This window comes from Pseudorasbora parva, chromosome 18 (assembly GCF_024679245.1).
Source record: "Pseudorasbora parva isolate DD20220531a chromosome 18, ASM2467924v1, whole genome shotgun sequence".
Lineage (NCBI taxonomy): Eukaryota > Metazoa > Chordata > Actinopteri > Cypriniformes > Gobionidae > Pseudorasbora > Pseudorasbora parva.
The window spans coordinates 31354770-31380131 of NC_090189.1; the positions used below are offsets into that span (position 1 = coordinate 31354770).

A 25362-nucleotide genomic window follows, 5' to 3' on the forward strand; every position below is an offset into this window, starting at 1 on the left:
TGAGAGCAGTCAGACGCAAAGAATGCAGCAGCAAACATTAACAGAGAAAGAAAAGGGTTGATATTAACATTACTATTCTAAACCAAAAGTGCAGTTATTGCCAACATAAGCTACCATATTTTCTGTTTAACTTTTATTAGACTCCAGGTCTATATGCTCCCACCTGAAGAAGAGTCTCTTCGTGTGTGAGCGGAGGGAACCGCGACTTATAAGAAAGAAAAGTGCGTTTTTTCACGGAGCACATTCTGCAGTCCGAGCGCGACGCACTGAAGCTCACTCTCATTCTGAGGCAGGGGCGTGGGACTGGGGGGATAAAGGGTACTGAGTAACCAGGGCCTGAGGCAGGGGTGGGTGGGGGGGGGGATATAAAAAATATATATTTTTCTATAAATACACATACATGGTACGGGGGCCCAGCAAGATGGTTTGTACCCAGGGCCCAAAATTTGGTGCTACGCCCCTGTTCTGAGGTAAATCATTAACACCATTACCACTTACAGTACATGTGTTTTATTGAACTAAATTTGTATCTTTTCTGAATCTTTTCTGAACAAGCGCTCCTGAGTCCGTGTTACGCACAATGTTCAGGTGAATCGCGGCACAGTTCGGCACACGCACTCAAAATACCGCAGTTCAATAGGGAACGCAGATCTCTTAAAGGGGCCGCACTATATTCCTACTGGTGGAATACAGGCCTCCGTATGGTGTGGTTCTGGTGCGCTCAGGTCCGCATGACAGCTTTCACATTATTAATTTTTCATACGAACTGTGAGCTGCTCCGAATTAAACTACCAGTGTAAAAACTCCCTTATATTCTTAAAATGAGAGAAATCACTACTTATTCTTAATTTTTAAGTTTAGGTTTAAGAGACATGAACAATTTATTTGATAAACATCTATGACCTTTGATACGTCTAGACTTCATGGTGTATTATTGATTATTATTGAAAAAGTATTGTTTCACTAATAATAAATGTACATTTGCATAAAACATGCATATTTGTCCATACCCATGTTGATAAAGTATTAAAAACTTAATTTAAACTTAATTTAAGATACATTTACAATTGCTAAAAATGTGCGATTAATCGCGGGTTAACTCATGACAATCATGCGATTAATCGCGATTAAATATTTCAATCGATTGACAGCCCTATATATATATGTGTGTGTGTGTGTGACCTGGTAATCCCTACGTTATGGGGACAAAATGTCCCCACAAAGATGGCAATATCCGAAATTCTTGTCCTTGTGGGGACATTTTTAGGTCCCCATGAGGAAAACATCTTATAAATCACACAGAAGGAGTTTTTTTGAGAAAGTAAAAATGCAGAATGTTTCCTGTGATGGGTAGGTTTAGGGGTAAGGGCAGTGTAGGGGGATAGGATGTACAGTTTGTACAGTATAAAATCCATTACGCCTATGGAAAGTCCCCATAAAACATGGAAACACGACATGTGTGTGTGTGTGTGTGTGTGTGTGTGTGTGTGTGTGTGTGTGTGTGTGTGTGTGTGTGTGTGTGTGTGTGTGTGTGTGTGTGTGTGTGTGTGTGTGTGTGTGTATGTGTGTGTATTTTAAGAAACCTGCAAAATTATTAATAACAATATTGTCATTTAAAGAATTTATTTGCAAAAAATGACAACTGGTCAAAATAATGAAAAAAGATGCCATGTTTTCAGACCTCAAATAATGCAATGAAAACTATTTTATCTTCATTTTTTAAACAACACAATAGGTATGTTTCAACTTAGGAATGTTTTAACTTAGGAAGTGCTCAGAATCAATATTTGGTGGGATAACCCTGATTTCCAATCACAGCTTTCATGCATCTTTACATGCTGGGCAACATTATGAGGAAACATTCAAGCAGCTTTGGCATTATTTAATGGTACAAGCCGGTGACGCTCTTGCTTACATTCCAGAGTATTTCAATGGGGTTCAGGTCTGGAGATTGTGAGGGCCATGACAGGGTCTTGATCTGGTGGTCCTCCATCCACACATTATTGGCCTGGCTGTGTGGATTGGAGCTTTGTCCTGTGGTAAAAAAAAACAATCCTTCATGTTAGGGAACATTTTCAATCAATCAGTCAATTGACTTTATTTATATAGCGCTTTTACAATGACGATTGTTTAAAAGCTGCTTCACAGTGTTAAACAGGATAATATTGCAACAAAATTAGATTTGGCTGTACAGTCGTTCTGGAGAAAACAGTGATGTTATCAGCTTATTTTAATTTATCATATAGCGACAATGTTGGCAGATCAGTATTATAGTTTATAAAATTAAATAAGACCTAATTAATTTATTTAATTTGTATACTTAGTTGAATAACTTGGATCATAATTTTAGTGTCCCCAACTGAGCAAGCCAAGCCAAAGGCGACAGTGGCAAGGAACCAAAACTCCATCAGGGCATGATGGAGAAAAATAAACCTTGGGAGAAACCAGACTCAGTCAGGGTGCCAGTTCTCCTCTGGCCTATTATCAAACAGTGTATGATTATTATTCTGGCAACGTTACAGGTCAGAAATCATTTTAGATCGGAATATTTGGCATTTCTGGGTATCACACAAAAGACAGGTTTATTTAGGATGGCGCGTCGATAACACAAGAGTATGAATACTTGAAAGATCAGAGTTATTGTGCCAGAGACGGGTTTATCCGCTTGTTAAGTTGTGACATAAGGAACGCCGTTTCTGGGTCCAAGCCTCAACTCGTTTCCCTTGAGAATGCCATTGATGCCCGTTTATGAGCGCTATTTTTTCATATTAAACATCAAACATTTAAAAAAGTTAAACATTTTAAATACTTACAGTCTACACAACATTCTCTATGGTCACAGCATTACAGACATTAATATTTTAACGATTTATAAAAGATGAATCACTGTCTGGCCATCTGGAATTTTGGTATGGAGAAAAAGGTTATTATTATAACTTTTTGTAGTATTACAGCACATTGTTTGTGTATATTAGCACCGTTTGTAGTTTTTCTTGGGTATAAAATTTTTTGGACCCGGAAGCGCTACCGCATGACGTCAGCCTTAACAACCGGATTGAGAATGACATGCCAGTGCGGCAAATTCAGAAGAGTCACCAATTGACACGGTCACAGCAGACAATCCAGGATGTGTTGTCATATCCGGCCGACTGCAAGATAAACAGAGAGACTAACATTAGTGTGGATGCCATTTAGTACTTTGTAATTAAGCAAGATTTTAAATTGTATGCGATGTTTAACATGGAGCCAGTGCAGTGTTGACAGAACTGGGCTAATAAGATCCTACTTCTTGATTAAGAACTCGAGCTGCTGCGTTTTGGACTAGTTGGAGTTTGTTTATTAAGCGAGCAGGGCAACAACCCAGTAGAGCATAGCTTTGAGCTCATGAACAGATAGTAACTGTTCAGCATTTTGCATTGAAAGCATGTGCCGTAATTTAGATATATTTTTAAGATGCAGAATGCAGTTTTACAGATACTAGATTGTCAGATCAGAAGGAATCCATTTCCTTTCAGGATAATCTTATATGTTCTGCAAAATAAATAAATAAATAAATAAAACAAAGAAATTCTAAATTACAATATTTCTATTTTAAACTGGGAAGAAATATTGCCAGTGATACTGCTGATTTTACAGTAGGCTATAGTCTCATTGCATCACTTATTTAAATTATAATGCAATAAGTCAGAAAGGCAAGTCAGACATAAGCCTTATACATTCATTACAAGCCAGTTAACAAGAAAATGTTTATTATAGTTTTTAAACTAAAAGTACGAAAAGGGTGTAACGTTATGTGGGTGAATTTATTTCTGTTACGTTCTGCGTCGGTTTGACCAATCAGCTCTTGCGCTGTGGTTGCGTCGGCATGACGTATTTATGAAAAATGGCGGCTACCCGCAGCAGTGAGTTTGGTGACTTGGTTCAAATTAAAAAGCAACTTATTTCTATTATAGCGCAGTGTAAGGAAAGAGGACTCGTCCACAGCGTGAAATGGTAAAAACAATTATATTTATAATGTAACGCATATTAAAAATACAGCCAGTTATTTAATTTTTCTGTATTTATGGGTGACAGTTAGCTTGACAGCTAACGTTAACACAATGAAATAACAGCAAATATGTCTATCTCAATATCTACAGTTAGTGATCGGGCTACATAGACAGCGTTTATGCACCAGTTTTAGTCGCGTCTGTAACATGGGATTTTATACCACTGTAGTAATACCATGATGTTTGACGTACCGTTGTACCAGTGCTACCTATTTACAACCATATTCTATATATATATATATATATATATATATATATATATATATATATATATATATATATATATATATATATATATATATATAACTATATATTATAAAAAAGAACTGTGTTGTGTTTCCAAAGATCTCGTATGGCACGTCTTTAAACTAATTATTTATTGATAGAATTTAACTGGTTGTACTATGTAAAGAATAAATATGACAATCATGCAGCACCATAGTACGGTAAATAAATACTATAGCATTACCATGGTCCAGGGCAAGTAACAAGATTTACTGAAGATAATTTTCTGCTTCGTTTAACACCGTGCTGTGTGCGCGCGTGCTTGCGTGCGTGTGTATGTATTAATTATAGACTGTAAAAAAGTTATTTTACGTTTGAATAATTTTTCACAATATTACTGCTTTTTCAGTTTTTGTATTTTTAATCAAATAAATGCAGTCTTTATTTTAAAAACATAAAAAAATCGTACTGTCCAAAAACTTTTGACTAGTAGTCTGTTTACAAACAAACTCAATTGTATAACTTTTGAAAACTGGTCATATGTGTTTTAGGGCATCTGAACTGGCTTTTTCTTTGGATCCTCTTCCTCTGAAAGAGATCCCTCCACCACAGGAGCTAACTGAGGTCAGTATGAAGTTTTTCTTGCTTCCGGTATAAAATAGTTGAGAGCTGGCTATAAGATATTTTCAGATGTTAATAAGGTGTAGATAACTTTTTTTTGCCTGAAGACATGCAGGTGGAACATTGACGGTCTTGCCCTTTCTTCCAGGATGACGCCCAAGATTTGGATGCTCTTTGTCTTGCCAAATCATATTTTGACTTGAAGGAATATGATCGAGCTGCATATTTTCTCCGTGGCTGCAGGAGTCAGAAAGCATATTTCCTTTATATGTATTCACGCTACCTGGTAAGATGTTTCACTGATGTTTTGTAAATATTTTCGATCTCTTCGCTTTGGATATTAATTTTTTAAAATTCTCTCAGTCAGGGGAAAAAAAGAAAGACGACGAGACAGTCGACAGCCTTGGTAAGAGAAAGCGTTTTTAACGGCGCCTCCAGCAAAGACGTCTCCACTGCTCCCATCATAAGCATATGTTTGGTTGCAGGTCCATTGGAAAAGGGTCAGGTCCGAAACGAAGCCCTGCGAGAACTTCGGGTGGAATTGAGCAAAAAGCATAGCACAGGAGAGCTGGATGGATTTGCGCTTTATCTGTATGTATCAAAAGTTATATTATATCTTTTCAAAAGCAAAATTATTACTTTACTCATTACTCCCGACCAACGGAAATTAGTTAGACTGCACTGTGTAAATTTTAGCGGCATCTAGTGGTGAGGTTGTGAGATGCAACTGTCCACCGCTCACCCCTGTCTTTCGAAACACATAGAGATGCTATGGTGGCTGACACATGACAAAGATGTCGTCTGAGACAGCAGAGAGTAGCTAGCGCTCTGTAGAGCAGTTTGTCCATTTAGGGCTACTGTTAAAACAACGGAGGCCCAAAATGGTGATTTCACTCTAAGGGTAGCTAGAAATGGCTCATTTTCACTGTGGATAGAAATGGCTCATTCTAAGGCAATAAAAACATTACGGTTCATTATACTCCACTGAAAACATAATTATGTATATTATATTGCATTTCTGTCAATAGACCCTCATAAATATTACACACTGGACCTTTAAGTTAAATTAATTTCCTATAATAAGTAATATACACTATTTGCATTCATGTTTAATTTTAAACTTGTTTTTTTTAGCCTATTGCTCACCACTAGTTTTTCACAGCTCACATCTGAATCTCAACAGGAAACACTTTCAAACCTTTTATCGGACAGTCGTCAGGGCCGCGTTATCCTAATGGGCAACATGGGCTGCAGCCCAGGGCCCCAAACACCAGGGGGCCCCCGAGACAATTCTCTTTTGCGTTATCCTTTTTTGGGGGGGATGTAAGAAAATGTAAGAAAATATGACAGGGGCGGGATCCGGGGTTTCAACTGCCACCCTAAGAAAGACCATTGCCACCTCAGCAGGCAGCTAGTGTATCCCAAATTCCCAATGCATAAAATATAAATTGTTCCTCTACCGATTTACATTAGCAGTGCTTAAAATATGATGAGATAATAGCAATAAAACATGTCTTTCAATTATTGTGTAGTAGTCCAACAAATGACTCCTATGAACTGCTCAGATCTGCAACGCAAATAGTTTGATCACGAATAGATCGCCTGTTATATATTCCGTCCCAATGTTAACGGATTTCAGCTTTCTCACTGCACTCGGATGTGGTCCGGCAGTGCTTTCCAGGAGCGGTGCATCTGTGCTGCAGCAGCGCGTCGATCGTTTCTACACATAGTCTATTTTGTGCTGGACGCGCTGAATTAAAGTGATAGAACGTTCGCATTAAAATAAACATGAATTGAAGTGAAAATCTGGTTATTTCACCACAGATTCATATAATTTAAAGTCTAATCTGTTTCAATTACTTTTTGCCTCGGGTAAAGCAAGGAAACAGACACATTTAGGGAAAAAGGGAGACATAATTATGGAGAGCTCTCGTCCTTTCTTGAAGGTGGAGAAATAGTTCTTTATGACATGCAGGATTTCTTAAAAGATTTAAAAATTAAAGAAATTAAAGACTAGACTTTTGGTCTATTGTAAGTTTTAATGTAAAAGATTTAGATTTTAACATAGGCCTATAGTTTAAATATTTTGCCACTTGCATGAGCAACGTGATCTATAATAAATATAAAGTAAATATAAAGTGATTAATTGAATAAAACGTTGTTTAAACCTGACATTTAAAGGGTGTATTGTAATGCTGACAATAATCTATCATGCTTTGTAAATTAATATTGATATGAACTTGTAATCACTTTAAGTTTAAGTTTGGGGGGGGGGGGGGGGGGGGGGGGTTGGGGTGTCAAGAGTCCCACAAAAGCTTAGCCCAGGGCCCCGCAAAGGCTTAACACGGCCCTGACAGTCGTACACGCACAACAACGATTATGAAAACTGATAGGGATGATTGGATTTTATAATCATTAGCAGTTGTGACAAAAAAAGTAACTAGACGTTTTTTAGATGGTAACTAATATTATTACTTACATTTTATTAGTCAAATTATTTACACTACTAGTTACCAGGAAAAGTAATATTATTACTGTAACTTGTAACTAGTTACTGCCCAACACTGGTTGGGTGTAACACATTACAAGTAATAAGAGTTATCTAATCAGATTAATTTTCTTTTAATAACTAGTAAATTATCACATTACTTTTAAATTTACAACAAAACATCAGTTATTTTTATAAAATAAGTAATGTAAGTTACATATTTTTCCCATTTATTGACTGACAGCTCTCCTGTCCCCATGTTTAGAGAATTTGAGTATGAAGACATAGTTCTGTCTCGCTTTTCACAAATTCAGTATTAACATTTTTTATATTCAGCTTAAAGCTTATTCATGTCATGTCAATTAAAAAAAAAAATTAGAAATACAAGACCAGCCCAAGTGAGGAAAAGTAATGTAACACATTACTTTCCATAAAAAGTAACTAACACAAATAGTTACTTTTTTAATGAGTAGCACAGTAGCGCAACTTTCCCCAACACTCGGTTGTGACGACGAATGGGTCGCAGGTTTGGTTTGCAAAAAGTAGGAAAATATTTGAGAACCACTAGTTTAAAAAACAGTGATTTTCTAGGACTGCTTGTTAATTTTTTGTTAATATAATCTTGTTTTTGACCAGTTATGGGGTGGTTCTTCGGAAACTGGATTTGCTGAAGGAGGCGGTAGAGATCTTTGTCGCTGCGACACACGCTCTCCCTCTGCACTGGGGATCATGGCTGGAGCTCTGCAATCTCATCACCAATATTGAAATGGTGCTTTTTCCCAACCGGCTGTGCTCTGTCATGCTTTAGTTCATTGAAGGAACACTGAAGTAGGCACTTCAACATACTGATAATAGCTTCTTTGTTTTGTCACTCAGCTGAAGTCCCTGTCTCTGCCAGACTGCTGGGTGAGGGATTTCTTCATGGCGCACATGTACACTGAACTGCAGATGATCAAAGAGGCGCTGCAGAAATATCAGAGCCTTATGGAAGCAGGGTTTGCCAAGAGCACCTACATCATCTCCCAGATCGCCGTGGCCTACCATAACATACGAGGTGACTGTTATTTGCAGCAAACAGCAAATTAATTTGGTTTAAATTTGCAGATGCTTAAAGGTCCCGTTTTTCGCATTTTTTCGAAGCTTTGATTATGTTTACAGTGTGCAATATAACATGAGTTCATGTTTCGCGTGTAAAAAAACACAATTGACTTATCTGTACAGCGCTGTTTTCTCTGTGCTAAAAACGGCCTGATGATTTCCTTGTTCTATGAAGTCTCTCCTTCAGAAATACGTAACGAGTTCTGATTGGGCCAGCGCTTCCCGTGTTGTGATTGGACAGCAGCTTAGTGCACTTTGCCGGGAAAGGTCCCGCCTCTTACCATAACGGGGAGATGCAAGCGCTGAATGTGCGCTCTTCTCCACGTAGGAGAGCAACAAGACTACGCCCCCTTTTTTGCGTGTTCTTGTGGGCGGAGGGTTAGTCAACAAACGGTTCTAGTCACGTCATTACATCCCTGCACTTCCTGCTGTAGTCCAAACCGGCTGCTCGCTGTAGGCTTTAAAGGGAACTTCTGTTAAATAAAATATCTCGCTTGGCATTGAACTTTATAATTTTACAGGTATTATTTATGCTCTAACAGCAACATTACACACTACTTGTTGCAGTGGCCGTGTTTATTAAATGAAAAAAGCCCATCATGTTTGAGAGAGTGACTTTCTGTATTTCAGTAACTCTGGGGTTTTTGATGAATGGCTTAGGTCATTATTTCTGGTCAAAGGGGTAGTTTAGACCCACGACGTGTTCGCCGGCACGCTAAATATAGGCAGGAGAATCATTGCTAAGTGTTCAGGCTCATGTCTTGTGTTTTTTCCACAAGATTTATTGATAAGCTGTTTGATTTATTATTATTTGATTATTTTCTAATTTCACTTACCCTGCTGTGCATGAACAAGCGTATGAGACGGCTGCTGATTGTGCTGGGACTATAGGCTTTATCTTCAATTTTAATGGAATTATTTTCTAATCGGTTGCATAGTATGTCGCGGATTTATCCTGCGAATGCATACTGCAGTGCTGTTTGTCTTGTCCTCTCAGATATTTCACCTGTTCTCCTCCTTGGCATACATACTATAATAGACGTGCCAGGCGCGAAAGCTTGACAAGGCGTAGCAACAGTAACTAAGGTGGCCGGGGCTTAGCGAAGGGTCAATTGATTGAGTGTTGAGACACATTATGAGGCCATCATCATTGTCCAGGATGACAATGTCAAAATTTATCAGGCTCAAACTGCAAAGAAAGGTTGGGAAGAGCATGAAGAATCATTTCAGACCCTAAATTAATTGAAAGTCTTTGGGATGTGTTGGAGCAGACTTTACAGAGTGCTGGACTCTTGCATTTTCAATATAAGACTTGGACCAAAAATGAATGCACCTCTTGATTAGTGATCGACTGATATATCAGATTCCCGATATTTAAGCATTTTCCCCAAATCAAGCGCACCATTAAAGGACTGCGTCTGAGGGGAGATGAGTCAACAACGGTGTTCAAAGGTAAAATAACCTGTATCCCTTAATTAAAGGGGTACTTCAGCGCTGGGAAAATGAATCTGTATTTAAACTGGGTCATCAATGTAGTATAAATGTGAAATTATTTTTGAATTTGGTGCCTTCTAGACTGAGAAAAGACAGAAAATGTATTTTTGTCTCATGGGGATGAAAGACTACAATTCCCAGAATGCTTCACTGCCCTGTGAGGCCATTCCCAAAACCACCTACTGGATTACTGTGACTGAGTTGAAGACACTACAATTAAAACCTGAACATGTCTGTTAAATATAATGAGTGAGTCACCGTGCTAACTGCAGGAGTGAGAGAAATGAGCTAATGAGCTCGTGATGAGAGCAATCGCGACTACACTTGCGGCATACACTCACAACGCGAGTTCAGTCTGGCGCTTTTCAGTTCATGTCTTTGCAAGCTTAACTTTCATCGAAATTAATTTGAGAAGTTAAAACACTTACATTGCTCACCATAGCTCCATTTAAATGAGTGCCTGCAGCTGCCTGCTGAGCTCTCCCTGCCAGCTGAGCGTGATCTCCCATCCCCCATGCACGAGTTCAAAACATGCGGAAATGGCTCCCTCTGCTGGCTGTAGTCTTTAGCCTTATTCCAAACATTCCTCCTATGATGCAAATATCGTCAATTTCCATCATAGGAGGAATTTTTCCAGAAATAAAATGCATAAATCTCTTGTCTCAGGGGGATTTAAGGGGGGAAAGCACAATCATTTGAATATACTTCAGGGTTTTTACTGGTACAACGCCATATGCTAATCACTGAAGTAACCCTTTAATTAACTTTTAACATACCAGTCATGCACAATCGAGATATGCACAAATAAGATGTTATGAGATGATATGTAGTTATGTAGTTTAAACTTGGCGCACGGAGTGCAGTCAGGTAATCCGTCATGTCAAAATAAAGACGTAACTTCACATGAATGAAATAAAACAGCCATGAATGAGAGCGTGTTGGAAATAAAAGCAACAAACTTATTTCTCTTTCTGTGTTTATTCTCAGTCACATTCAGCTGTTCTCTCACAGAGTTGATTGCTCCAGCATATAGGCTAGTCACCATATGTAAACAAGACTGACTTGTTTAAAACTCCTTAAATTATATTAACGTCTGCTATATAACATTTATATAATAAACATCTAATTAGCTCTGTGAGACGTGTAAGTTTAATGCAGAGATGAAAACAGCACTATGTCATCAGCATTTCATTAATTTTGAGACCGTACTAGATGAGATAAGATTCTATAAGAAGAATAAACAAACCCGCGAATACATCATAGCTATTACAGAGAATATTCACTCTTTAGTCTATTCAACACACAAACCTTTTAAAACTGTAGTTTAAATGAATGCTTATATTTATGTTCATAGTTATAGGGAGTTGATAGACTCAACTCTCATTTATTTATGTTCTCCATTTGAAAACATTAGACTTTATAAATGTATTTTGGCTGTTGTTAATATGGCTGTATTCATAAATAAAAAGGTAAAACAGCATTACTGTTAAAAAGACTTAGCACTGATTTATTGATGTAAATGTCTTTTGTTCTGTATGTAAGGGAGTGAAACTGCAAAAATTACAGTGTTAAAAAAGCTCTTCATACTGTTGCTGTAATTGTACAAAACAGAAATAACACAATTAATAAATATCGGTTCTATATCGGTTATCGGTACAAACATGCAAATAATTGGTATCGGTTATAAAAAATCAATATCGGTCGATCAATATCATCGATTCATGGGAAAATGATTCTTCATGCTCCCTCCTAACCATTCTTTCACAAGTTGAGCCTGATGAATCTTGACATTGTCATCCTCAACCAAGCTAATTGTGTCAATTTTGTCAATAAAAAAAGTTATATTGTGTACCTTTAAAATGAATGTGTAAATGAAATGAATGAAATGTTTAAAAAATCTGGATGAAGAAAAGAGGATTATACTATAATGATAACTCTTTACAATAAAAACTAATGGGACCTTAGTGTAAAGTGTTGCTAATTTTTCTTCCCCCAGATATTGATCAAGCCTTATATTTGTTTAATGAACTCCGGGAACAGGATCCTTTTCGCATCGAAAACATGGACACCTTCTCCAACCTGCTTTATGTCCGGGTAAGAAGCTGCTGATCAGGGGTTTAAAGTGATTACCATGAAATCAAAGTCGCCATGAAATCAAAATGTGCAATTATTGTTTTTTTTATTCATGCGCCCTTATAATCTTGAATCAAACTCTCTTCTCTGATGATGTGTTTACCGCGTGAGGGTGGGATAACATGTCACTCACATGACATGACAGCAATAGGAAACCACAACTATCCAATCAATTCCACATGGACAAAATCCAAGTCCCACATTTACTCTACATTTTCACTCTAATATACATCACAATAGGGAAGAAGAGACGATTACAACGTCCATTTTATGCTGACTTTAACACTAAATACACCATAAAGTGATTTTCTATCATGTCTAATCAAGGAGTGCCCATACAGTTGTCTCAGACAATTGAATTGCTTTTGGGTCCAAGGGGGATTTGACTGTGCTTGGGGATATTACAGGATATCAGAACCATATGGGTTTTTGGGTCAGATTACAATATTCCAGTAAAATATTAATGATGGATTATCTGCTGATATTATATTAAACTATGGAAGATCTAGGATAATATGAAAATGCATGCAGAAATGAATGCCAGTTTTACTAGATAATATTGTGTTAAGATCCTCTGTTTGTTTGTCTTATTTTTCAGAGCATGAAGCCAGAGCTCAGTTACCTGGCCCATAATCTGGTGGAAATAGATAAATACAGAGTGGAAACATGCTGCGTCATAGGTGAGGATGAGAAAGAACAGGCAATGGAGTTAATCCCTGATTACATAAATAATATTTTAACTGTAAAATAAAATAAATAATACATATTGCTTTCTGTTCATTCAGTTCATGCTTTCAAAATATGAGATATAAATAAACTGATTTAGTCATAACACCTTGAATTTATAAGGGCTATAAATAAGAAGTCACGGCTCTTCAGTGCTCTGTCACGTCCATAACGTTTTAAAGGTTAAGTTTATATAACAACAATTATACAAATAGCTTGAAACTTTAAAATTATGTATATGCTTATTAGGATTGACAATTCACCTCACTACTTTGGTCTGAACAACCATAAAAATACGTTACGGACTTGACCGTTACGGACGCTTCATATCAAATCCTGCATATGACTATTAGCCTACTGTGATCAGGCGTGGCCTACCGTATATCTGTCCATATCCAATAATCGCAATAATCTTTGCACTTTTTTAGTTTTAATACGAAAAAAGGTTTCATCTTTCAATTTCGGTTTAATTTATATCTAAATTCAAACAGTAGTTGCGCTCTTTAATAAAGCGTGACTGAGCGCCTCGGTGTAAGCGGCAGATCAAGTGGATCACGCGCACAGGATATTCCCTTTTTTTTAACTTAGAGAACGAAATATGAACGTCAGAAGGTAGGCTATATGATACAGTACAACTTACAGAAGAGCACTGTGTCTCAGGACATCCGGGATGTCGCGTTTTTCCCTCTTGGTTAAAACATGAATAGACCTATTCATCATAATCCCGTGATAAAGCTGACAAAATAATAATAATGATATTGCAATATTTTTTAATGTTTTCAAATAATATGCAATCATTTTGACTCACGACTTGTACTTTGAACTGCATGAACTGTCTGAAAACCATGCAATCAGTTAGACACGAATCATAAACATCATAAAGATTGCGACTGCGAGTGCGTCTCGCACCAATAGTGTCATCACCTGACTGTGGGTGAAACATGCGATTTGAACTATGATGAACATTAATATTTCTTTATGAATTTTAGCAAGCAGTTGTGTGAGAAGGAAAATCATGGTCTCTAAACTGAGTCTTGAACAATGCACGCGCTTGTCAACAAGATAACTAATCCTAACCTGGTTGTGGACGCCGCCGTGTTCAATGAGACAACACGCGAGGGGATGGGGAACAAAAGCAAGGAGACGGGAGGCACGCGAGGGGAGCGAGCACAGCACAGAGAAGGCAAACATGCAAAGTGGCGGAATCAGAATTAAATATAAACAATATATTGATATATACGATATTTCAAAATCCATATCGTGTTTAAAAAATATCTCAATATATATTTTAAATATCCAGATATCGCCCACCACTAATTCCATATATAACTCTATTGCCTGTTCTTTATATATTCTAGACAACTTTATCTATGTTCTTTAATATATTATATATAGTCACTGTACATGTCGCTCAGACTGTAAGTGTTTGATTCTTAGGGGGATGTAAAGTGGACACAACATTGTATCGATGGTCATAAATCTGGTTAAGTGACAATATTGTCAGTATAAGTATTTCAGTATCAGTATTTTCCCAAGGAAGTGTGTGTGCGCAAACAGTGCCTTCCAGTTAAGCAAGTTTTTAATTTCTTGAACAGGGATGTAAGAAAAAACTTGCAAAACAGGAAGTAGCCTACAATAATATATCCTTGAAATTGAACAACATCGGCCATAAGTCACTTCTGAAAATTTAGTTTTGTTGTCCGCTCACAGGAAACTACTACAGTCTGCGGTCTCAGCATGAGAAAGCCGCCCTGTATTTTCAGCGTGCTCTGAAGCTGAATCCACGCTGTCTGGGAGCCTGGACCCTCATGGGTCATGAGTACATGGAGATGAAAAACACATCAGCTGCCATTCAGGCCTACAGGTACCAGGGATGAGATTTTTCCATATTTACGTGGATTTTCTTATTTTCCGACTTAAAATGTATAGTCCACGTGGATTGCGTGAAAAATTTAAGAAGTATATGTATATATGGGTATATATATAATTAGTTCAGTGCTTTCTTCTGGAAACAATGGACCATATGAGATTCCAAGTCACAGTCATCACTTAGCACAGCGTTCGTGGCTCGACTGTTTTCAAAGATGGCGCCTGTCCGTAAACGCGTGATGGACTGTCTTTATAAAGTGTCTTCTTATTAAACTGTTTGTACACTTACAAAGTTCTCAATGCTTTGGTTTGCATGTAGGGACCCTCATTATGCTACCATGTTGGTGTGAGGCTATTTTGAGCCTTATTAGAGTAGTAAAATTAAATCACTTGTTAATAACACTATGCCCCATAGACAAGCATTTTAAGCTAATCTGTTTTTAGGGATAAAATTCTTTACATTCGATTTTCATGAAAACGCATCCCAGAGAACGATCTACTCTGCGCGTTAATTACCCCTAGGTTCATTTTTCACCGGAGTTGTCCTTTAAAAGGGTGGTTCCGTGGTTTTTTTCTAGGCTTGGTTGTGTTTACGGGGCGCAGTACAACATATTTCTTAATACTTTTTTTCCCCTAAACTCTGTATTTTTCTTATATTTTACCTTTATTCTACACCGCTGTCTCCACTGTCCTTTGAACGACTCGTTTGCTTCCTGCTTCTATGAAGCCCATCCCTCTGAAAAACGCAATGGTCTTAGATTGGTTAGATGGCCAAATGTAGTTTCATGTATTTTTATTGGCTGACGTGCCAAGCACAGGTTGTCCGGAAACGCCACGGCCCTTACCATTACGGGCAGAAGTCACATCTGCGGAGACAAGCAAGGGTTCATGATGTCACCAACCTGTGAAGAAGCTTGTTGTAGTCCAAACCGGCCGTTTTTGTAGGCAATAAACTGCCGTAACTTTCAGCGCTGTAACTTTGCAGATACTGTTTATGCTCAAGCAGCAGCATTACACACTAACTAAAGTTAAAAAAGTAAAATCACATGCAACCACCCCTTTAAGAAATAAAATTAGTGCTACATTTTTAGCCTAAAAATGTATTTAATATTGTCTCCTGTCTCTTAGACATGCAATCGAAGTGAACAAAAGGGACTACAGGGCCTGGTACGGACTTGGACAGACCTACGAGATCCTCAAAATGCCTTTCTACTCGCTCTACTACTACAGGAAGGCCCATCAACTCCGGTGATTGCATCACATACATGAATCATTTAGTCTGTTTAATGCAATATTGACCCAAGGAAGATCACTAATGCTGTCTTTGTATCAGGCCTAATGACTCGCGCATGCTCGTAGCTCTTGGTGAATGTTACGAGAAACTGTCTCAGCAAGTTGAGGCCAAAAAGGTGAACAGTTATGATGATTATTCAGCACTGGAATAGATCATTTTCTCTCAGAATAGAACCGCAATGATTCTATTATCTTTGTTTTTGTGGGTTCAGTGTTACTGGAGGGCTTATTCGGTTGGGGATGTGGAGAGAATGGCTCTTCTAAAGCTGGCAAAGTGAGTGAGCTTTTGTTCAGGATTGTGTTTGTGTGAGTGCTGATAATGGTCATCGTGTTTTGATGAAACTGTGTTTGCTTTTAGGCTTCACGAACAACTGAATGAATCTGACGATGCTGCACAGTGCTACATTATCTACATCCAGGATATTTTCTCATGTGGTGTAAGTTACTGGATCTGATTTGATGTTTAGGTCACTTGATTAAAGCTTTAAGACTGATCAGATGTGTTTCTTTGATCTCAGGAGCAGCTGGAGCATGCTGAGGTGAGCACTGCTCTGCGTTATCTAGGCCAGTACTACTTCAAGAACAAACTGTACGATGAGGCGTCACTCTGCGCTCAGCGCTGCTGCGACTACAATGACGTGAGTTTCTTTTGACCAATCCACTCAGAACTTCCGGTCATCACATTTCAGATTAATTAAGTTTCAGTCTGACTGCTCTAATCAGATTTTACATGGTTTTTCACTTTCACACACCACGTAAAATGTAAATGGCATCAGATTCCAATCGGACATGCACAAAAAAATGGATTTGGACCAACAGTCTGAACGAGGCTTTAGTGTGTCTCCACTTCCTTCCACTGTAGAAAAATGAAGCCAAAATATCCCAGAAATGGCAGTTGACATTGTGTGACGATTACCATAATATTGTTCCAAATGCTAGAAAAAAAAAACGGTTTGTCTTATATTCAGAGTCTAGACTTTTACATGTCGATAATAGACCCACAACAATAGGTGGCGGCAATTACGTGTAAAACGAGTGTGCCAAGAATTACGATGTGTGCGGTGTCATATTAAAAAAACACTTACAGACTAAGTCGCATGACTGTCATGTTTGAGCGCCTCACTGATAAGACAAAACTTCCCCCGTATGAGATTTAAAAAATGCAAGACGGTACCCAGATTACACGTCTACTGTTAAAGGAGTACTTTAGTGCTGGGAAGATGAATCTGTATTTAAACTGGGTCATTAAAGGGTTAGCTTACCCATAAATGAAATTTATGCCATTAATGACTCACCCTAATGTCGTTCCACACCCGTAAGACCTCCGTTCATCTTCGGAACACAGTTTAAGATATTTTATATTTAGTCTGACAGCGTATCTAAGTGAATGCACACTATACTGTCCATGTCCAGAAAAGGAATAAAAACATCATCAAAGTAGTCCATATGTGACATCAGTTAGTTAATTACAATCTCTTGAAGCATCGAAAATACATTTCGACTTTATTCAGCATTGTCTTCTCTTCCGTGTCTGTGGTCAATCCTCAAATAAAGATTAAAATGGTTATGAATCAGTAAATCGATCAATGATTCGAATCGCTAATGTCACGTGATTTCAGCAGTTTGGCAATTTGACACGCGATCCGAATCATAAATCAATACGCTGATTCACAACCGTTTGAATCTTTATTTGAGGATTAGAAGACCAGGAAGAGAAGACGATGCTGAATAAACTTGTATTTTTGACGCTTCAAGAGATTCTAATTAAAAAACTGACGTCACATATGGACTACTTTGATGATGTTTTTATCCCCTTTCTGGACATGGACAGTATAGTGTGCATTCACTTAGATACGCTGTCAGATTAAATCTAAAATATCTTAAACTGTGTTCTGAAGATGAACGGAGGTCTTACGGCTGTGGAACGACATTGGGGTGAGTCATTAATGAAAGAAATTTCATTTTTGGGTGAACTAACTCTTTAATGTAATGTGATTTTTTATTTTTTATTTGGTGCTTTCTACACTGAGAAAAGACAGAAAAGGTATTTTTGTCTCATGGGGATGAAAGACAGTTCCCAGAATGCTTCGCTGCCCTACGAGGCTATTCCCAAAGCCACCTACTGGATCACTTTCCCACCGTGACCGCGTTCATTTTCATAAATTCAGTTCAGTTAGAGAAGAGACACTACAAATTAGTTCAGTTTAAAAAAAATTACATTAAAAACTGAACGTGTTTGTTCAGTTATACTATATATACATATCGAATATACATTTCAATATACTCCAGGGTTTCTACTGATACAAAAAGCCATATGCTAATCGCTGAAGTAACCCTTTAATGACATTTTGGTAGGTTACAGGGTTTTCAATGAGATGGATAGCCTTATATTATTCAGACGGGCTACAGGTTATTTGTGTGGTATGCCAAGAAGTGTTTATTTTTTTTTAATGTGATTGTTGGTACACTTTACCAGTATTTACCAGTCTTTCAATACAAAAATGCAATATAAAAAAAATAATAATTTGGTCTTCAAAAAAGCCTTTTTTCACAAGATACATCTTGAAAAAGGGGGTCATATATTCGTAACAATACGGTACATCATTTGGAGCCTGAGTCGACTGCACAGTAGTGATCCAAAGGTGGAGCCGCGGTCTTATGGTCCCCCGCCACTGCTGTCAATCATGACTTTGCACCCTGTTTTTATAGCATCAAATAACTAACTAAAACGTATTGTAAAAACTAATAAACTTATTGGGAAAAACTAACACTTGAACATACATCAGCGTGATGTAAAATAAAAATTGAAGTGTAATTGGATTTTTTTCATTTGGATTGTCGTTATATGGAGAGGGTGTGGTTTATGACCTATACTGCAGCCAGACACCAGGGGGCAATCAATGTTTTGGCTTCACTTTTCAGGGAATGTGCTGCACACTTGGCTATATCTTACAGCAAGGGTAGTGATGGCCACATTTGGGGAAAAATAGCTTTAGTCTAATAAATGTCCATCTCTGCCAACTGTATTTCCTTTGTAGCTGCTAAATATAGGCATTATACATTTTCTTGAGCTTGCTTTCTCACTTCAAAAACTCATACTTCTAGTCAAACTTGTTTGCAACTTGCCTTACAGGCTCGAGAGGAAGGCAAGGCTTTGTTAAGACAAATCTCTGCAGTGAGGGAGCAAGGAGAGCCTTCATCTACAGACTTGTCTTTACCTTGTGTCTTCAACCCTTTGTCCAACAACACCACTCCAGTTAGGAGAGTGTCTCCACTGGATCTGTCATCCGTTACGCCCTAACACACCCTCTACTTAGACCGTTAAATATTGGTGCGGAGATGTTCACTTTTGCCACATTGTAAATAGCGGCTTGTACAGACAAAGGTAAAATTGTGAAATAAAATGCTAAAAACATTGATGGTTGAATGTTTTATTACAAGACTCACCCATTTAGTTTAGATTATACAGTGGAGAGAAAACAAGACATTTAAAAATGACACACACAACTAACTTTCTGAAACACGTGCAAAAGAGCAGCCAACGCAAGAATGTAGTGCTTAAATACGTGCATTTGGCCACTAAGAAAAATAAAAACTTGTATACTTATTTGGTGACAACAGTGAATTCCCAAAGATTCACACTAACTTTGCAAAAGATGAAGCAGCAATGAAGTAAAAAATGAACTAACTGAAAAGCACAGAATGCACTGGATTTATGTATATAATACATTTGGAAAATGCATAGAATGCAGGTTACTATTTGGAAGCACTACTTTTATCTTTGTATCTTGTATTTACAGTTTGGTTTGCATTATACATACTTGTACATATGTTGAAATAAAAATGTAGAAACAGTAGATGACAGTAGTCAATGACATGCTTTTCTGCTTTTACAATGGAACACCCTGAACACATCATAATGTTTTCAGAAGAAAAAAAAAGAATCATTGTCAAAATAAGGCCTATTAATGTGCAGTCAAGGCCACCTGATTATATTAAAAGGCTTATCTAAAAACTAATTTAAAGACTGCGAGATATAAAAGCTTCTTGGTTTTTCAGTGTACAGCTCTTAATATTGGAATCTGCGCTGGATGGGAGTGGATGGAGGGGAGGGCTGCCGTGAGCGCAACACGCGGGCGTAGGGCGTGTTGACCTCGGGTCGTTGCCGTGAGGGGGTCTTTGAGGGCGTGCGGGAGGGGAACAGCGAGCGGAAGAAGGGTCGTTTTTCAGGAGGCTGGTTTTCCACATAAGCCGCCGCTACCCCGCAGCCCCTCTTCTTGCAGGATCCGGGTTGTGTGTGGGGCTGAGGCGGCTGCGTGCTCTGATACTGGGAAAGCAGCTCGTCTTTCTTACGCAGGTCTGCTTTGACCAGCTGCAGGCTGGTGTGCAGCTCCACCAGCATTTGGTCCTACAGATGAAGAACACGGAGGAGAGGGCAGCGAACCGGGTTAGAGAGGCCAGAGGGCAAAAGGTGGGGTGGAAACTGGAATTATCAGTGGTTAATTCTTTTCAAATCACACCAATAAGAAACTCTGGTTAAAAGTCAGGAACATCCAAGAGACGGTTAAGGACAAGAAACAGCATGTTAGAAAAGTAATTAAGAGGAATTTAGCGTGTAGCATCATTCTCATGTCATTGTTTGAATTGTGTTCTTAGTAAATCTGACCAAAGTCTTAATTAGAGTGAAAGGGGTTAAAGAGAGAATATAGAAAGAAACAAAGAGGGAAAGTGTTGACATGGTATAGACTAACTTATCAATGTGTGTTGAATACTAGGTGTAAGTTAAATGCATTGATTCACTTCAGAAGGCCTTTAATGAACCCCCCGAAGCCGTGTGGAGCAGTTATTTGATGGATAGATGCACTTTTATAGACTTAAAAAATGGAGCAACATTTATTGCCATTATAAATCTTGGATTAGCCAAGACATTTTTAATATAACTGATTGTATTCGTCTGAAAGAAGAATGTCTTAAGCCCCGTTTCCACCAAAATTACCCGGAACAATTTGTACCAGGAACTTTTTTACAGGAACTTTTCTCCCCCCCAGACCTGCAACTGTCTGCGTTTCCACCGCGATAAAGTTCCGAGAAGATTAGGCAAATTAGTCCAGTGATCAGATGTAGGACTGCGCACGACTGCTCCTCCAAATCAGTGACGGACGGTAATCATTTTTAAGTGTACCGATTGAAAGATTTAGTGAACTGTTTACATGAGACGTTATCTAAACCGATCTGGTGTTTACATGTGATGACTTTCAATCGCAATCATTTTGTCACATGCAGTTTGTCTGCCGCACCAAAAATGTCAACGCTGTTTTCTCCAGCAGCTGGAGTGTGTTACTGTAGCCATAGCAACTCTTAACGGCCACCAGGACTAATACAGTATTATTTATAGCTATTTGTTGTAAAGTGTAATAATCATCTCAGAAAAAAAAATCTTCTGTCAGGCACAGTTAAAGTAAAAACTGCCTGGGGCAATATACGCAGTGTCATTACTCCAACATTATCTTCATAACTTACGAAATAAAAAGTTTACCCCTCAGAAAAATGAGCTTTCCTCTCTTGTCAACATGAGCGCGGCGCGCGCCGTCACGTCATGTAAGGACACACACTTAAAAGTAATCGGTCAGGTCGTTTACATGGTGAAAAAAAATTAATAACGAGTATGGAAGAGATTCAAGCTGTGCTGCTTTTGCTGGTTGTGTATAGGTTTACTAAAGAGGTAATTAACAACGACAGAAAAGAGCACTAATATGGAGATTCAGCAGAATGCAGCATATTCAGAAAGCTTACAATAAAGCTAGATTTAAAATGACAATGTATATTATTATCAGCTATTACGGACATTGAACGCGAGATGGCTGAGACGACCGCGCGCCACCAGACAGAGAGCGAGACTGATATTTACTGAACGCAGAACGAACCTCGAAAAAGACTTTTAAAAATGCCGGTTGAACTGCGTGAGCTCAACCAATCAGCATGTTCAGCGCCCAAGTCCCGCCCTCGAAAGTTCCTGAACTTTGAAAAAGTACTACCTCGCGAGCAGGGTCGTTTGGAGGGGGAAATATTTACCCGGAACTTCATTTATACACTGGTTCCTGCGGTCTAAACACACGAAGTACCACCCAAAGTTCCTAGTTCCTGGGTAAAGTTCCTGTGGTGGAAACGGGGCTATATACACCTTGACTTGAGGGTGAGTACATCACAGGCTCATTTTCATTTTTGGGTGAACTATCCTTTTAATACCCGCCTTCAGATAATAACATTTAGTCCTGATTGGTCAGCTGGCCTCAGTCTGTGATTGTAACACTGCAGATCATTTTCATCCACAAACAGCTATACATAGGTTCCCTTTAAATGTAATGTTCAAACTAAATGTTGAGTGAATTTATGTAAATATGATGTGACAGTGTATTCGTGTTCATTACCTGTTTGGCGAGTTTGCTGTCTGCGGAGGAGAGCGCGTGACGGAGTTTCTCTCCGTCTGTGTTGCGGCAGCATGCTCTCTCTCCCGACTGCAGCTTGATGCCCAACATCTGAAGGTCCATCCGCAGCTGCTTCAGGTTCTACACAAAAAACACAAACACACTTATAACACAGTGCCATATAGGATACTCCATTTCTCCCTTCAATGTATGGCATCAGTAAGTCAACTGTGGAGAATTAGACTTTCATCAGCAAGTTTCATCAAACGCCTCCTTGAGGGACTGTCTACAACAGGCTGCACGATTATTCCAAATTGAACCGCAATTGCTATTTGACTTATGTGTGTTTATGAATGCGTAAAGGCTGCGATTTTAATTAAATAAGCCTAGTGTGTTAGCGAAGAGCGGCTCTGTGATCTGGAGTAAACACTTTTCCATCTGAAAGCACTGAGTTTGAGTCACTTATAACGTGTTAGAAGAAGGAAAAAAAAGACAATGTTTAACAACAGGTTAACTCGCTTCATATCGTGTTTGAAATGTCCTTTTTGTGAGCTAATGTGGCTCCTTATTAGCCTAGAAATCTAGACATACCCTTGCGGCAGCAAATGTAATTCGTCTAGCAACTCTCCGTTAGCTTGGGAGCTTGAAAAACTAAACTCTCAATCACATCGTGTATAGAGCCGGCGGACGGACTAAAGATAACGATGGCATTGCTGCGACGGTTCAGCGTGCTACTTGAAAACTCAAAGAAGCTGGCGAAGGGCGGCCTTTCGAATCGGCTTTGGCCATGACTGTGAAAGACTGAGTTCAGTGCTGTTCTTTTCTCAAAGAAAACCTTAAGTCGTTCTTATAATCTATCAACTTGCTCCGCTTCACCTTCGTTGCTCTGGTTGGTGGTAGCGCTATCCTATCGCATGCAGAGGGAGTTTGAAAGACAACCATTAATCCCGCCCCTCGGATTGAGCCCTGTCGGTGAGTTCACAGACCAAACATCTTGATGTGGGTCTGGCTTGTCAGGCTGGCAGACAATTATTTTATAATATTCCATACAGTGATGAAGTCTATTTCGATTAGCAGTGCATTATAATATACTTTATTATTCTGAAAATACCTGAGAAGGCTTGAAGAACTCAAAAACACAATATATTTTCACAGTCGTGTGTTTATTGTGTTCATGTTTAATCAGTCAAATCATCTTTTTATTTAGCTACACAGCGCTAGTTTCACATTAGGGATTTCCTCAAAACGTTATTATATTAAATTACTTCTCTCGAGTCACGTGGCATTTCTGCTCGAGGGTGCCCTCTGGCCTCCAGTATGATTAAACATGAGTGCGTTTAGGGCCCAGCAGTGCTCACTCCATCCTATTTTGGGTATAAAAAAAATAAATAGGAAAAGTAATACTTCTAAATAAATGTATGACAATCCATGTGTTTTTCTCCAGTTTACAGGAGTTTTTTCCCCCACAGTGGATGCATATTAAGCTCATTTCATATTAAAGACAGACGCAAGGCCACGCTGAATGAGAAGAGTGTTAGAAATCAGGAATGGTGAGAGAACTGTGCTGTGTATGTTTTTCATCTTCAAACCAAACTTACATCTTCAGCTTAAGTTTAAAACCTGTCTGTCTTTTGCTATGTAAACACAAACTACTACTGAACCAATCACATTCATTGAGAAACAAAAGCACTGACCCTCTGACCCTCCTCCAGTTTCCGCTCGGCTGCAGTTGTCATGGTGCCTGTGATGCCCGTCTGTGGGAGATTCTCCTGGAAACGTTTCAGTTCTAAAGAAGAGTGTGAATTTAGTTGTATAAGTGCAGTCAGGTAAATGGATTTTTAACTTAAAAAACATTTAACTTAAAATTGTGTCCTAAAACTATTCCAATGTCACATGCAAAACGTACCCAAAGTTTTCAGGCGCAGTTCTGTTTGTTTCAGGTCCAGCTCAGCTTTGCACTGTTCCAGCTCGGCTTTACACTGCAGGAGCTCCATGCTCTCATGATCCGAGTCTCGCTTGTGTGTCGAAGCCAAGCGCCGTGAGCGCCGGGGACCGTTGACGTCATTCAGAGGTGTTAAAATAGGAGCTTGGGCATTACCACCCTCTTCCTTTTCCTTAAGAGCAGCAGAAAGCTCTCTGATCTCATCATCTCGCTCCTTCAAGAAACCATCAAATCACAACCATCAAAATCATATTTAATGTTTTTGACTGTATATTTAAATAATGAAACCTTTTCCTTAATACATAATAAAATAATGATGGCATTAATACATTTCTTAGACAAACTGATAATTAACTCTTTCTCCACCAGCGTTTTAAAAGTTGCCAGCCACCGCCAGGGTTTTGAACCATTTTCACCAAAAAGTAATAGCCCATAGAATATTTTGTTTAATGAATATCTGAGCATGCATTATATCAAAATAAAGAGCTGACCCTCTTCTTTTAAACAAGCAAACAAAAACGTTTTATTTTAGCTTCATGCATTCCTTTATATCAACACTTGAATACAGGGTATCTGCAGGGTTCACCAAGTCAAATTTAAGACTTTTTAAGACCATTATGAATAAAATTTAAGACCTATATTGCGCAATAATAAAAAAACATGCATAGGAAATGCAAAATCACTCAATTACTTAAACTTATATTATTTAATTTATTTAAATTGAACATTTATTAGTAAACGTATTATTCATAGCTCAATCCCACCAGGATTAGAACATATCTTTTTTTTTGTTGTTGACCAAAATAATTTTTTGGTGGTCACTTCCATTAATTTGCAAACATTTTTTTTTTTTTCATAATTAAGATGCAACATTAACCATATTATAATGTTAGATGCACAATAGTCACACATGGCAATAAAACTGACAAAATGCATGAATCTTGTTTGGTAGGCCCATTACAAAAACAAAAGGCTGGTTCAGTTGTGTGCTATCTATCT

General features: G+C 38.3%; 2 protein-coding genes across 4 annotated transcripts in view; one reads left to right on the plus strand and one right to left on the minus strand.

Moving 5' to 3' along the window:
• Positions 1-19413, plus strand: cdc23 (CDC23 (cell division cycle 23, yeast, homolog)). 2 transcript variants are annotated; one of them, XM_067424554.1, is made up of 16 exons: positions 1-289; positions 4826-4898; positions 5044-5181; positions 5259-5301; positions 5381-5486; positions 8020-8152; positions 8260-8437; positions 11972-12069; positions 12707-12788; positions 14545-14698; positions 15832-15951; positions 16037-16112; positions 16209-16270; positions 16355-16433; positions 16515-16634; positions 19130-19413. In XM_067424554.1, the coding sequence occupies exons 3-16, from the start codon at positions 5164-5166 to the stop codon at positions 19295-19297; spliced, it is 1437 nt and encodes a 478-aa protein (XP_067280655.1). In that variant the 5' UTR covers positions 1-289; positions 4826-4898; positions 5044-5163; the 3' UTR covers positions 19298-19413. The 2 variants fall into 2 exon arrangements, with proteins under 2 accessions (XP_067280655.1, XP_067280654.1); XM_067424553.1 differs by lacking the exon at positions 1-289 and adding an exon at positions 3855-3993.
• The window catches only part of kif20a (kinesin family member 20A), a 20335-nt gene continuing 14384 nt past the window's right edge, over positions 19412-25362 (minus strand). For both annotated transcript variants that reach the window (XM_067424552.1, XM_067424551.1), the window contains exons 16-19: positions 24328-24577; positions 24116-24207; positions 22425-22562; positions 19412-20404 (exon numbers count right to left, since the gene is read on the minus strand). In XM_067424552.1, the coding sequence (XP_067280653.1) occupies positions 20066-20404; positions 22425-22562; positions 24116-24207; positions 24328-24577 (819 nt within the window). In that variant the 3' untranslated portion in view covers positions 19412-20065. The remainder of the gene's footprint in view (positions 20405-22424; positions 22563-24115; positions 24208-24327; positions 24578-25362) is intronic.